The following is a 15,109-nucleotide window of genomic DNA, read 5'->3' as shown; positions in this document are numbered from 1 at the left end:
TTACATTGTTATCTTTTAGCTGCAACTGACATATATCCTTCCATGGACCCCCTTTAGTAGATAGTGGCTGAGCTGCTAACATCATATTGGGGTTCAAGTCATAGCAGGAGCATACAACCTTCTTCCATAGAGGACACTCCTCCTTTGAAAAACGCCACCACCACTTGAAGAGTAGAGCAGCGTTTCTAATCACTGCATCACCTACCCCCAAACCACCCTCCTTTTTAGGGGCCTGAACCACTTCCCACTTAACTAGTGCTACACCATTCCTACCTTCCTCCTTACTCCATAGGAATCTTCTCTGTAGCGATATCAACTTATCTGCCACAGCCCTCGGCATCTTGTACAGGCTCAGGTAGTACACTGGCAAGCTATTCAATACAGACTTTATAAGGACTAGCTTACTCGCTTTATTCAGCACCTTTGCCTTCCACAAACTGAGCTTTTCCTCAACCTTGTCAATTATCGGTTTTCATGTCTTGACCAGCCTTGGGTTTGCACCTAGAGGAATGCCAAGATATCTGACTGGAAGATTCGCCTCTTTACATCCCAACAAACTGCACATATTGTCAGTCCAATGCTGTTCACAATTGATTGGGATTAAACTTGATTTATCGAAGTTAATTGTTAATCCCGACATTATCTCAAAGCACCTTAGCAATCTGGCATAGTTTTTGATGGTCTTCTCCTCCGATGGGCAGAATAATATAGTGTCATCTGCAAACCGGAGATGAGACAACTCTATACTTTCCTTGCCAACCAGCAGCGGAAAAATTCGTTTGTTCCTCACCGCCTCCCCTATCATCTTGTGTAGGACATCCACTACCAGAACAAACAAGAACGGAGACAGAAAATCACCTTGTCTCAAACCTCTCTCCATTTTGAATGGTTTAGATGGGGAGTCATTTATTAGGATTGCCATGGATGCTGTACCGATACACTCCCTAACCCATCCTCTCCATTTCCAATCAAAGCCCATCTTCTACAGCACAATATCCACAAAGTTCTACTTTACCCGATCATAAGCCTTTTGGAAGTCTAGTTTAATAATTGCCGCCGCCTTCTTCCTTATCTTCAACCATTGTGCTGTTTCGCACGCAATAAGCACCCCATCATGAATCTTTCGACCCTTCACAAATGCGCTTTGAGTCTCCCCTACTAGACCTAGCATCACTGATCTCATTCTTCTAACCATCACCTTGGATATTACTTTGTATATACAGCCTACCATGCTGATCGGTCGGAGGCCTTTGATCTCCTTGGCTCCAGTGTACTTCGGTGCAAGGGCCATCCAAGTAATATTGGAGTCAGAAGGCAACCTTGATGACCGAAAAAAATCCAGAACAGCTGTCGAGAACTCTGTACCAACCTCATCCCAGCATTTCTTAATGAAGTTCATATTATACCCGTCGCTGCCTAGAGCCTTAGAGGATTCACAATCCCAAACAGCCTCTCTAATCTCCTCCAATGTCGGTATTCTCTCCAAAGCAGTTGATTCTTCTTCGTCAATCCGCTTAACCAATCCGTCCCTAAAGCCCACCACCGGTGATCTCTCCTGATGATACAAGTCTCTGTAAAACTCTCTGATGGCTATCTTGATCCGAGCTTGATTTCTTATCAACCTTCCATTAATCACCAAAGCATCAATTCTGTTATTCCTTCTTCTTGCCGACGCCAAGTTATGAAAGTACCTCGTGTTTTTATCCATTTCCTTCGCATGCCTAGAGCGCGACATCTGTTTCCAGTATATCTCTTTCCTCACATACCACTTCTTGCAGTAGCTTACTAGAGCCTTCCTTCTGGCCTCCACTGTACCATCATAGACTCCATTCCCAACCATGTCATCTGCCTTCTTAATCTCCTCCTCAAAGCACTGAATTTTCTTATCCATGTCTCCAAATTTTTCTTTATGCCATTTTCCCAAAGGCACCGATAGAGCCTTCAACTTATCTGTGAACTGCCCATCTCCAATATTCCTCCATTCCTCTCTGACCATTCTTAGGAATCCTTCATGTGTAAATCAGGAGTCTAGAGTCCAGAACGGACGCGGGCCACCTCTGTACTTGGTGTCTTCAAATATTATTGGGCAGTGATCTGACAAGCCTCGCGGACCACCTTTTAAGCGAATCTCCGGAAACTCCTCGGTCCATTCAATACTCACTAAGACTCTATCAATACGACTACAGGAGCCACCTCTGTACCATGTAAATTTACGATCATTCAGCGGTAAGTCCACTAACTGCATATCTTGAATCCAACTCTTGAATTCTTCTGCAGACGCTGTTAACCTGTCCTGATTTTTCCTCTCATCAACCTATAATACCTCATTAAAATCACCCATGTAGCATATCGAAACTTGACATAAGCCAGCTATAAAACTCAGTTCCTCCCATATAGCAAGTTTTCCACTCGCATATGAGGACCATAAACCAAACAGAAAGCACAATGGAACTCATTTTTCAATAAAACCCCCTCAACACATAACCACCTCTCCCCTTTGTAGCAGTTACTCATTCTAAACAACAGCTCATCCCACATTAACAACAGACCCCCGGACGTGCCTTCCAATTCTACAAACTCCCAACCCACCGCATCACTTCCCCAAATACGAGCTATATCAATTTTAGTCACGTCTTGCAATTTTGTTTCAACCAAACCTAGTATATTCAGTTTATGTTTCTTTTTAAGCTCCTTTATCATACTCAACTTTCCAACCCCTCTCAGTCCCCTAACATTCCAAGAGCTAAAAATCATTTTAAAATATTATTACACAGCTTTTTGAGTTTCTTCGATCTACTTCTTTGCGCCTTCTCTTTTTGTTTTGCTAGCCTCCTCTTCTCAGCTAACGCTTTATTCTGTTCTTGTAAAATTATCATTAAGTCATCTTCTTCATTGTACTGCACTGTTCCGGATTCAACAGCCAATTCCCACGCCTTCCTATTTTCAATCATCTATTCTTCCTTTTTCGAACCGTTTCGAATACTGATCACCTGTTGTCCCTCATCAGTTTCCACGCCCGCTCCAGTTTCACTGCTTCCTTCATCAGTTGTCGCAATACTCAGGATCCTCCCATCATCCACTGTATTCGCACCTTCTTCGATGCTGACTAATTCCTTCTCGGGAGTCGAAGTAGTCTCCTTGACGTCTTGGACCAGCTCGTTCGTGCTGGAGGGTCCGTCTTCTCTCATTGCCCGTAATGGAATCCCAGCACGTGTTGAATCGCAGCTTGTTGGTCCATGGTAGCCCCCGTCGTTCTTTGCCACAAGACCTGCGTCCCCCTCATCTCTCCAGCTGGGCCCATGGATGACTTCGCGGTAGTCTCGATCTCTTCGAGCTCTAGCCATGCCGTTCTGGTCCAAGTTCAAGCTCTCCACGTCGAGCTGTCCCTTGGCAGCGGCGTTCAGCTTCGCGAGAAGGATTATGACCCGGATGGGTCCCTACCCGGCCCAGCTGCATTAGTGCCCCATCCGTCCGCTTCTCCAAGTGAGATGGACTGCCTCCATTTTGGACAGCTTTTTTTTTATAACAGCATCCTTCATCCAGCCCAGCCCCGTATCCCCAGCTGACCGTTTCTTCTGATTCCGTATCATTGATCAGATCACAACATCCCTTCAATTTAGCATTTCCTATTGCATCAATGCCTTCCGTTACCATTGGAATTTGAATTTGAACTGATTTACCATTGCTCTATTCATTCAATATGTTTTCAGTAATTACCAAATTATTCTTTCCACCATCTTGCTCCCTTGACACTGCCATCACCAACTCAGCCGCCGGATCTCTGTTTACCAATGACACTATCGAACCGCTCGCACCTGAGCTCTCGCATATTTCTGAAACATAAGGTTTACCTATCTCCTCAAGCTTACATTCTAATCCGAAGCTTTCGTGGCCAACCTCCTTAACTAGGACGTCAAATCCACTAGTACCAATTGTGATGTGAATCCATTCATTGATTCTGTCCATAATACAAATGTCAATTTGCACCCGTACCACATTGAAAGATAGGCATGATTCCGTGGCTTTGTCACTTCCAACAACTTCTCCCCATTGGCTTCCTATCATCTTGAAGGTCTCTGTTGACCACGTATACAAGGGAATACCATAGCACTCTAACCATACCCTTCGAGTTTCACTACACTCCCCCTCATCCCATCTCCATACACTATGAAAGAATTTCAAGAGGTTGTTTAATTCGAACGTGTAGGCTTCTTCAACACTGAGTATACTTTCAAACGTCAGGAGTGCTTTGTACGCTCCTAGTTCTCTGACTTCCACCACATGGGGCAAATTCTTACTGATCATGACCTTCAAGGACTTATAGTCAATTGCCTTTGTTGTTTCGCCTATTAAACTCCTCTGTAATCAGTCCAGGTTTGCTTTTGCTACCGGCACTTCTACCTTCTTCGTCCACCCATTGACGTGCGGGTCTCCTGGTGTTTCCTTCTTCTTCAACTCCTTGACATTGCTCCGCACACCCTTTTGGTGCACTTCATGTTGAGGTTGAATCGTGACTGCATCCTGTGCGTCATTTTCCTTTTGATGGCCCTTCGTGATCTTCACTTCATTCGTGCGTCGATACCTAGCTTCTCCAAATGTGACAATCTTGCCTCGTAATCTCATCCTATTCATTTCTGCAATAGCCTTCATAGCTTCCCCCTTCGTTGTATATCGGATGAACGCAAAAATGTACAGTATTCCATTTTTTTGTTTTCGTGACAAGTAGATATCATTTATCTGCCTAGTCCAATTGAATAGATGATGCAGCTCCTTCTTGGAAATATCTTCTGAAAGATGATCTACGAAAATAGAGAACGATTCATTTTCCAATTGATAGTACTCTTCTCTATTCCAAACCCTAGGATCTCTACGAGAAAACCTACTTCTACCCCTCTCGATGTATGGAAGAGATTCAACAAATCAGAAGTCTTTTGATTTAGGTTGTGTTTGTTTTTTTAGATTGAGACTGAAACTGAATATTGTGTTTAGTGACTAAAAACTGAAATTAAAATTTCAGTTTCAGATTACAAAATTTCAGTCCTTACAGTACCTCTAAAAATAGAGACATAAAGTACTGAAATTTCTAAAAATAAATACTAAAATTTTAATAAGATTTCTTTCCAAAAGTATCATCATTTAATTTTTTAAATTTTAAATCTATTTCTTAATCTCTATATTTATCTTAATCTAAACATAATACTAAAAATAATTTAATTTTATATATTTTACACTAAATATAATATAAATAGAGAAAGTCTAAGGCCAGCACTTTTATTAAAATCTGGCGAACACTTAACCAGCAAAAAAACAGTGAGTAATTTCACATCATTAGATGAAATCTCACACCATTAAAACATCAATGATAACTATTTGATAGCTATAAATCACAAAACTTGCTAATCTTCTAACACTTCTCAAAATATTTAATTTAATCTTTGTCTTCTAATTTTCATCTCTCAGTTTAAGTCACCTCTCCAAACACAACCTTAAAACTACAAGGTTGTTATTCTTAAATGAAATGTGTTCTAAAAAGTAAAAAAACAAATCCCTAGACCCTTGAGCCTTCTCAAGGGACATGCATCCAATTTGTTATTCAAAAAGGTTCAGAAGAAATATAAATTTCACACCCATAGGATGTGATTTGTTGTGATTAAAACTATAGGATGATATGCGGGATGGATCTGCAACATATATATATATATATAAACAGTTGTTCTTTCTCTATATTATATTATGGTTTACCTCCGTTTAAAATGCTTTAGTTTGCACCATTCTTTTTAGAGAAATATTAGATATATCATCCATCTTTCTTGTACACATTTCGATTCACCTTTGGTATTAAAAATAAGGGATAAGAAACAATAAAAGATAAGTCTAGGACAGCGGATGGTAAATATATGGAAATTATCTCTAGTGTAATAATATAGGACATAAATGAGTAAAATGAATTTTGAAAAAGAAGAAATATTTTTCTATTACAATAATAACGATAACATACAATAAATATAGATGAATAATACGTACAATATTATAATAAAAAAATACATATAATATGAATGAAAATAAAGGGAATTGATTTGTCCACTTCAAAAAAGTGCACTCAAGTAGTAATTATTAATTGGCCCTTTTTGTTTACTCAGAATGAAAGGGATAAGTTAATCAATGAGGATGATCGTGCAACTAGCTTCCTGTTATATATTCCTTTTTGTTTATTTATAACGTGTCTAGGTTAAAATAATAAAAAGAAATCACCACGTTATACTCCGAGGAGCTGGAAGTCAATAAATCCCAAAAAGGCTTATGTCAGGTGAAAACCTCTTAGAGTTAAGAGATAAGATCAAAATTATTTTATTCTACAAGTAATTAAGGATTAAATTAAAGAACTACTGTAAAGAATAGTTAACAATAAATTAATAATTAATAATATAATGTAGACTCAAGTATAAACCTTAGGAAAATTTTCAAGTATACCGTCGTACCGATCAGTGATTTTTAACCGTTGATCTTAATTATAAAAAATATATATAATATATATAATTAAGATCAACGATTAAAAATCACTGATACACCGATACAACGGTATACTTAAAAATCTTCCTAAACCTTATATAGAGCATGATAGAAAAAGAGAAGCATATAATTCCAGTACAAGTTTCTTGTGAAGAAGACAAACATAAGTTGATGGGCCCACCAACTTATTGAATGTTGACATGCAGATTTACAGTTTAGAAGTGTTTATAGATCATATTTGATTCGTATATTTGTAGTGTTTATCTAAATTCGATACGAAAATTGCACATATAAATCTGATTCGCAAGATTATTGGATTAAATTGGATCGAATCCGTACACTAATTAAATCGGATTGCAGATTTTATGTAAGTATTCACATATTCTTATATCCACCAAAATAAATAAATAAATAAATAAATAAATAAATAAATATTTTTTTATAATTTATTTTAACTAATAATTATTATATATATTATATTATTTTATTTTTATTATTTAATAAAAATATATTTAATATTATTTTAAAAGTAAACATGTTTAAAAAAAATAGAAAAAAGATATTATTGATATTTTTTAATAAAAATAAATTTTTTAAAATATTTTTATATTTTACGGAGATATTCAATATCTAATCTAATCTGATTCGTAAATGTGTAGATTGGATCGAATTAGATCCAAATTTAAAAACAGTAAATATTGGATCCGATCCAATATTTTAGTGCATATCAAATCGAAATTTTAATTATATATGATGTGACCCGCATCTTTCCCTAATTTAAACTTCTCAATGGTAAACTCCAAATACGAATCAAAGCTTCTGTCAAAAGAAAAAAAATACGAATCAAAGCTTTATATTAGAAGCTAAGAATAGGAATATATCAATTAAAATCATACGAAGTACTTTAGCGTGGAAAAATTTACATTCTAATTCATAGCTATTTATTTATTTATGGGTAAAGTATTTTTTTTTAAATTATCAAAAAAATTTTAAATTTTTTTAAATTTTTTTTTTAATTTTGTCTCAAATATTTTTTATTTGTATCAAATATATTCCTAACTAAATTTTTTAAAAAGTTAGAACTAATCCAACAATAATAATGTATAATAAATATGTTTAATTTGCTTTATTAAAGACTGCTCTTGTAAAATTATTCTTGAATTAATCATAATTTTTTTTGAAAAATTAGTCGTTAGGAGTAAATTTGATGCAAATCAAAAACTTCTAAAACAAAATTGAAACAAAATAAAATTTAAAAGTATTTGTAAAACTTTTAATAAACTTCAAAAACAAAAAACATACTTTATTCTTTATTTATTTATTTTTACAACAGAGCATCTATTGTCGAATATAAAAATTAGTTTCTTATTAGCATATAAATACATCAATGATAAAAGAAATAGTCGAAAAAATAATAAATTATTTTGATCCTTTAGCATTACTCAATTAGGTTAATTGAGAATTAATTGTTGTCTCCATCTCTATGATTCAAGAAGTGTACTGTATTCAAAAGATGACGGAAACAATAATAAGATAATTGACAACTATTTTTGAACCATTTTGATAATGCGATATGATGTTACTCAACCAACATGATTCATCTTAACACGAGTAATAAGGTTTTTTTTTCCTCTTTTCAAAAGTATGAATTCCATTCTGCTATCTAAAGTCTAAAGAATAAAAATAGAAACTTTAAACTTATACCCCTAAGCGCGGTAAAAACATCTATCTAAATTCTGTAAATTATTCTACAGAATGGACAATAATAATCATATAATTACAAAGTTAGTAACTTCAATCTATTCTGATCTAATGGTCCATTAAGAGCATTTTATACCAATAATAATGATTCAATAAAAATTAACTCTAAATATATACTTAGCTTTCTCAGTTTAATACATAACTTGTTACTTGAAAGAATCTAAATCCCATAAAAGGATCGGATTTGCTAACACATCATGATAGAGTGGCTAGAGAGTTAATTAGATAATAATGTGCATTAAGTAGGTGGATCACTAAGCAAATTGAACTATAATATTGATTAATGAATGGTGAAGAATCAATTACAAGTAGGATGATGTCATGATCTGAAACCAGGATCATCAACTAAACATATACGACAAGGCCATGAGCATATTAAAATCATAATTAAACTAGCTGACGTGCGTTCAATCCATAATATTGCACAATTATATAATAGTATGGTTGTGGTATGATTAATATGATCATCAAATTATCCAAATTAAAGGTTTCCAAATGTCATATTTTTCAGAATTAAAGTGAAATAGAATGTTTAAAAATATGCGGTGAACATTGATCGAACATGCGACCTTCAGATCTTCAGGCTAACGCTCTCCCAACTGAGTTATCCCTGCATGAGATTGAAGAGTACTATTCTACTACTAAACCACTGGTGCTGGTGTAGTGGTGTATATAAGAAGGATTGATATATTAATATATTATAATTATATCTTGTTAACAACTCCTTTGAAGGTTGAGCCTAGCTTTATTTCTTTTTATCGGCCAACTTTTTGACTCAATTAGATAAGGCATATAGAAGAGGAAATTCTATGAAATGCCAGTCTTCGGAAGCTGGTAAAGAATCTTTTAGAAAATATAATTAGCAAAATCTCACTTGAAATAGTTGGTCGGCACAATATGCTACAATAATGGGACCAGCCAAATCACCAGCAGCACACCCTGGAGAGAAAAAAAACATGAAAACTTAGAAAGAAGAATATAAGATACAATCAAACCTTGGGTAAGAAAAAAAAAAAGGTATACTAAGCATTGGAAAGAAAATCATTAGCAAACAATCGAGTTGGTTTTTGCATGTGTGCAACACTTACCAATCCACTGGCCAAGCGATGGACGAATAAGGGTAGCACCAATGCCAGCTCCTATGGAAGCAAAGATTAGAGACGACGAACACCTAACTGTAGCAATGAAAATTTTCTGCCCAAGAATTGCAACTTGCTCGGATTTGTCAACAATGTTACCCACATCATCTTTGGACTTGAGAATCGATTTAAAAAACCGGTACACATCAATGCCTACTTGGACAATCCATGATGCTGCAACGCCAAGCATGTGTCCTGTAAACGACGAACAGTCAGCACAAGATAAATGTAAGTTAAAAGTTGGGCAATCTCAAGACTAGCAGATGATTCAGTAAGGGTGTTTTGACCTCTAAAAGTTGTTCTGCTCACACAAAAGAAGTAAACATGATAAGTCATATTCCTCGCAGCCTTGCGAGTAGCTGATTTAGGGACATCTGTTCAAGAAATCAACACAAACTGCTGTAAGATCTCTTGGAGATAACACAATGAATTTCATTATGATGAGAAGGAAAGAATAAAAGAAAATATATTTTCATGGAAAATAGTAATTACTTAAGGGTATGTATGTGCAAGAGTATATACTGATTAGAGGGAGTGAGTAATAATTGAATGGTTGTTCAATAATTTAAGGTAGGGTTAGAAAATACATGTCATGTTGCAAGGAAGGTGTCCCTCCCTCTGTCATTCCACAGCTTCCCTTCAAATTATTCGCACACTATTTGGCCATTCCATAACCAATAATATGGCAGAACTTGAAACTAGTTCCAGAGAACATACCTTTAAGAATTTTCCATGCCATTCTTTCTGAAACATAATGAACAGCAATTCTTTCTAAAATCCTTCTAGTCGTCACAACGGTTGTCTGTAAAGGCATGCAAGACGCAATGACCAACTAAGTTTACATGTTATGAGAACTGAGAAGGCTAAGGGAACCAAACCTATTTACTTGGTAATTTACTCACTACAAAAGAAAACCAAAAGAAACCATCGGTAGAAATACATAGTATCATCAACAGCAAAAGATTAATTTGGAGGAGGATTTGCATGAAGATAGTGAATGATTTAATTTTAATGTTATTAAATAACAAATTAACAATAACAACAAACACAACAAACTAGCATTGAATAAGTATGTATTTATTTTTCAACATTAGATGTCTAAGGAGGCTAACTAGATTGGGGGAAAGACTCGAATAAACTAATATGAGCAAATTTGTGCAATCTTACAAATATAATTGTAAATACTTTCATAGGAGATGAAGTTTGCATAACATTTGATAGGATGGGAACACCTATAATAAATAGATGTAGATTAAATTTGGAATAGATATATGCAATATGATAGAGATGGAATATATATCATGGGACAACGTATAGCTGTCTACTCCATTTAACTGACCACATATTGACAAAAACATTCTGATGTTATTGTGTTGTTGAAACAATTTTAAACCAAGAGCTACTACCCTGTTTTAGGTGTGAACTTAAAATATCCAGTGTTGTTATTGTTGAATCTAGAGAAGTTCGAAAATTCGCTAGAGTAAACCACCAACCACCATCGTGGCTCCCCAAGCTAATAATATATCTAGTGCATTTTGTAAGGCAGAACTGATCTTTGGGGGGCCAAGATATCATTTCTTTCTTTTAGGGGGGCATTTTGTCAGAAACAGAACTTAACAGAAACAGAATTTGAGGAGCCACAATGGTGTTTTCCTCCTTTGCTAAATTCCACATGTCAAATCAAAAGCCTGGTTTAGTAATCATGCTGTCCACATTGATTAACATGATCATCTATCTATGTCTGTGATGGCAAGGAGGCTTTTAAAAATCAGAGATAGGATTTCTAACAGCGAAATATTATATTGTCACTAATAATAAATGACAAACACTCTCATCAATTTCATACATTATGAATAATTGAAGCACATAACTTGCTGAAAAAAGAATAGAAAAAGGGGTAAAATAAAATCACACCTCACGGATGATTTGCTTCACTGATTTCTTGAAGGGGACAACCAGATCAGTTGGTTGTTCTTCCCTCTCCTCAAGGAAATCATCATCTTCCATTTCAGCACGAGGCTCCAAAAGAGGCAAATAGAACATTAAGAATGACCTTAGCGATGTCATCATGAATGGCCTAAATTCAAAAGCAGAGAATAGAGGCTTAAGCTCCACATTATAATGTTTGGTAGTACTATATCTTAGAGCACCATCATTATTATAAATCCCTTTAGAAGTACTTTGCAGACCAGAAATATAATCTTCAGATACTGCTGAACCAGCATCGCAATAAGCAACTGGAGACCTGAAATTCAATTGGAAAGATTGTTTGAAAACTTGAAATACAAATTTATGCTAGTTGCTCAAGGTTAACCACGGTAGAATAGACAACAACATTTTTTATTTTTTATTTTTTATTTTTTCAAAAGAAGAATTTATTCTAATGAAGATTAGACAAGACCATAGAAGGTCGAGGAAATTCATTTTACCCCTGTCTAGGTTTGTCTGCAATTCCATCCAAACAACTTTAAAAGCCTAGAGTTTAAATCCCGCTTGTCTAAATATATTTTCATTAATAAATCAGATTAAAGAGTCAAAACATGGAAACAGTTTTAAGTTTTAGTTAAAACTATACAACATTTGCCTCTCATTTAAGACATTATTATGACATTTTTTATATCTAAGAATTTTCTACTACCTCAAATAAAAATTAAGTCTTGAAATGTTTGCAACTTATCCAAATTTTTAAAACATAAATAAATAAATAAATAATCCACAACTTAAAATCAGCTTCCCATTATGAAAAACAGATCAATTTTCCAACATCCAAATACCAAATCAAATAAACAAAAACAAAGCAATCATGTATTTTCTCAAATCCATTATCCATCCATATAACAAGAATGAATGCATAGACAAATGGAGTCAAAAGTGCATACCCAAACAAAGCCCTTGAGGCAAAGCCAGTGGTACCAGCAGTAAAGGAAGCTGCAGCACCAACAGCAGCAGAGGCAGAGAAAAAAGCAGAAGACTGAAAGGCTTGTGGAGAGTGCAAACCAGAGCCAAAGCTGTGGTTTTTCCTCCACAAATCTAGAAGTATAGCTATTCCAGCCATTATTGGAGCTTCTGACGTAAATCGGCAAGTTGCAAATAAACTACCTTATAATCTCATACACAGAACGTGATGCCAAATATTCCTCAACTGTGGCCTCCTAAAACCTGATCCATAGACAAAATGTGAATAAGAGGGAAACGGTGATGCAATTAGCTATAGGGAAAATGGCACTGTTTTGAGCTTCACTGGTTAGACCATTTTATAATTCCTTTGATATTGTTTTGGTTGAGTCCCCAAATTTTAGTAATTTTAATGCCTTACATTAACCATGCGGAAAAATGCCATAGCCATAGGTAACTACAATGTAATTGTAAGTGTTCCTATCAGATATAACATATAAGGCAAAGCATTGTAGTGCAATCCAAGCCAAGATTACTTATCACTACTCAAAATCTATATTCTATATGATGATCAAAGTTATTAAGACAAGACAACGATTTGGTGATGCAGATTATTAGTTGTTAGTTATGCGCTGTAGTCTTCAAATAGGTTCCTAAAAATTTTTGCATAGGACATTTTTGTCTTCAAGAAAATTTTATTACCTTGAGATTCTTGAATTTTACAAAAATAAGACATACATCATTGTGTCACATTTTTTAGGATTTATTTGTCCACATGAAAACAATATATTTAACAAAAAGAGAAACTTATATATCTTACTTTTATAAAGTTTAAGAACTTCAATGTAATAAAAAATGTTTTGAGACGAAAATGTTGGATACAAAATTTTTCAAGACCTATTCGGGTATATACTTCAAAATAAATAAATACACTTTATAAGTGGATGATGTTCACAAGCTTAATCACACACAGTATTTTCACTCATAAAAGAGGCAAAATCAGATATCAATATATTGAAAGAGGCACACAAAACTAGAATAGAGAGAGAGAGAGAGAGAGAGAGAGAGAACAGAGGAAGCGACCGAGACTGGGTAAGCGGCGGAGAGATGAGAACAGATCGGCGACGAAGTGACAGGTTGCATCGTCGCTGGAGAGACATTACATAGCCACAGCGACGGTGAAGAGAGAAGACATAGCAGCAGCCAAGAAGCCAGCTGCCGTTCTGGTGGGAGAAGAAGGGGCCGCCGTTCGGGATATTTTCGGTGGTTTTCTTAAGAATTTACTAATTAAGATGTTTAAGTTTTTGCTGTTAACAAATTAATTATCATACATTAAATACCTAAAATTAAAAAAAAATCTCATATTTAAACACATTTATTACATAAAAAGTCTTGTACTTTTTTATTATTTAGAAAAGGGTAAATACCCTTTCCGGCTCCTGAGCATTTTAAATTGGGACATGTTGCACCTTTATCATCTAGAAACCTCAACCAGGTCTTCAACCATCAACATTAGTGAATATATCAATCTCTGTGACCGGTTGCCTGGATGACGTGTCAGGTGGTGGCTGAGTTGTCAAATACAGGTGCCACGTGTCACTAGAAGTTGCAGGGACTAAAAACCCCCTCCCTGCCCAAACTGTTCTTAGCCCCACCGGCAACACCCTCCACTTACCACCCCTCTCCAGCACTCCTCCACCACCGCCATCACTACAACCGCCTCACAACCTTCGCAACTCATGCGAGTCCTCCACCTCTTCTTCTTCCTCCACAACCTCCCAAAGCTTCACCCAATAGAGGTTCTCTCTCCCAACAACACCTTCCACCACCACCACCACTACTCCTCCGCCACAACAACCACCACCAACTCCACCACCGCTTCTACTTCCCAATAATCTTGAAGAACTCTTTCACCTCTCCGAGCTTCAACTCACTACCACTGCCTCACAACCTTCGCAACTTATGCGAGTCCTCCACCTCTTCTTCCTCCACAACCTCCCAAAGCTTCACCCAATGGAGTTTCTCTCTCCCGACAACACCTTCCACCACCACCACCACTACTCCTCCGCCACAACAACCACCACCAACTCCACCACCGCTTCTACTTCCCAACAATCTCGAAGAACTCTTTCACCTCTCCTAACTTCAACTCACTACTACCGCCTCACAACCTTCGCAACTCATGCGAGTTCTCCACCTCTTCTTCTTCCTCCACAACCTCCCAAAGCTTCATCCAATGGAGGTTCTCTCTCCCGACAACACCCTCCACCACCACCACCACTACTCCTCCGCCACAACAACCACCACCAACTCCACCACCGCTTCTACTTCCCAACAATTTCGAAGAACTCTTTCACCTCTCCGAGCTTCAACTCACAACCGGCTCCGAATCCGACCGTGTCGCAACCATCCACCTTCTAGAACGTTCTCTCGTCCCAAACCCTCCTCAATAGCACATATGAACACCTTACCCAGCACATACGACGCCGTTTCAGTTGCAGGGAGGGGGGTTTTTAGTCCCTGCAACAACTTCTAGTGACACGTGGCACCTGCATTTGACAACTCAACCTCCACCTGACACGTCATTCAGGCAACCTGTTGGCAACCGGTCGCAGAGGTCGATACGTTCACTAATGTTGATGGTTGAGGACCTGGTTGAGGTTTCTGGATGATAAAGGTGCGACATGTCCCAATTTAAAATGCTCAGGGACCGGAAAGGGTATTTACCCTTTAAAAAAATCTTATCTTTTTATTTAGAATTTAGATGCAATTAATTAATCATTTTTTTCATTTATGGTAAAGTA

General features: G+C 36.4%; 1 protein-coding gene and 1 pseudogene across 1 annotated transcript; both read right to left on the bottom strand.

The window, feature by feature from the left end:
• Window positions 1–3,336: 3,336 nt before the first annotated feature.
• LOC148547216 (uncharacterized) lies at window positions 3,337–4,703 on the bottom strand (annotated as a pseudogene).
• Window positions 4,704–8,721: 4,018 nt separating this feature from the next.
• On the bottom strand, window positions 8,722–13,636 carry LOC107614025 (uncharacterized). The gene is made up of 7 exons (XM_088495234.1): window positions 13,389–13,636; window positions 12,290–12,569; window positions 11,325–11,655; window positions 10,128–10,212; window positions 9,698–9,784; window positions 9,360–9,605; window positions 8,722–9,210 (listed from the first exon to the last, which is right to left on the bottom strand). The coding sequence occupies exons 2-7, from the start codon at window positions 12,463–12,465 to the stop codon at window positions 9,131–9,133; spliced, it is 1,005 nt and encodes a 334-aa protein (XP_088351360.1). The 5' UTR covers window positions 12,466–12,569; window positions 13,389–13,636; the 3' UTR covers window positions 8,722–9,130.
• Window positions 13,637–15,109: the final 1,473 nt, after the last annotated feature.

The sequence above is a fragment of the Arachis ipaensis genome, chromosome B8 (assembly GCF_059453495.1).
Source record: "Arachis ipaensis isolate K30076 ecotype BB chromosome B8, ASM5945349v1, whole genome shotgun sequence".
Taxonomy (NCBI): Eukaryota; Viridiplantae; Streptophyta; class Magnoliopsida; order Fabales; family Fabaceae; genus Arachis; species Arachis ipaensis.
Note: the sequence above shows the minus strand (reverse complement) of the source record. Positions and strands in the feature narration are given on the sequence as shown.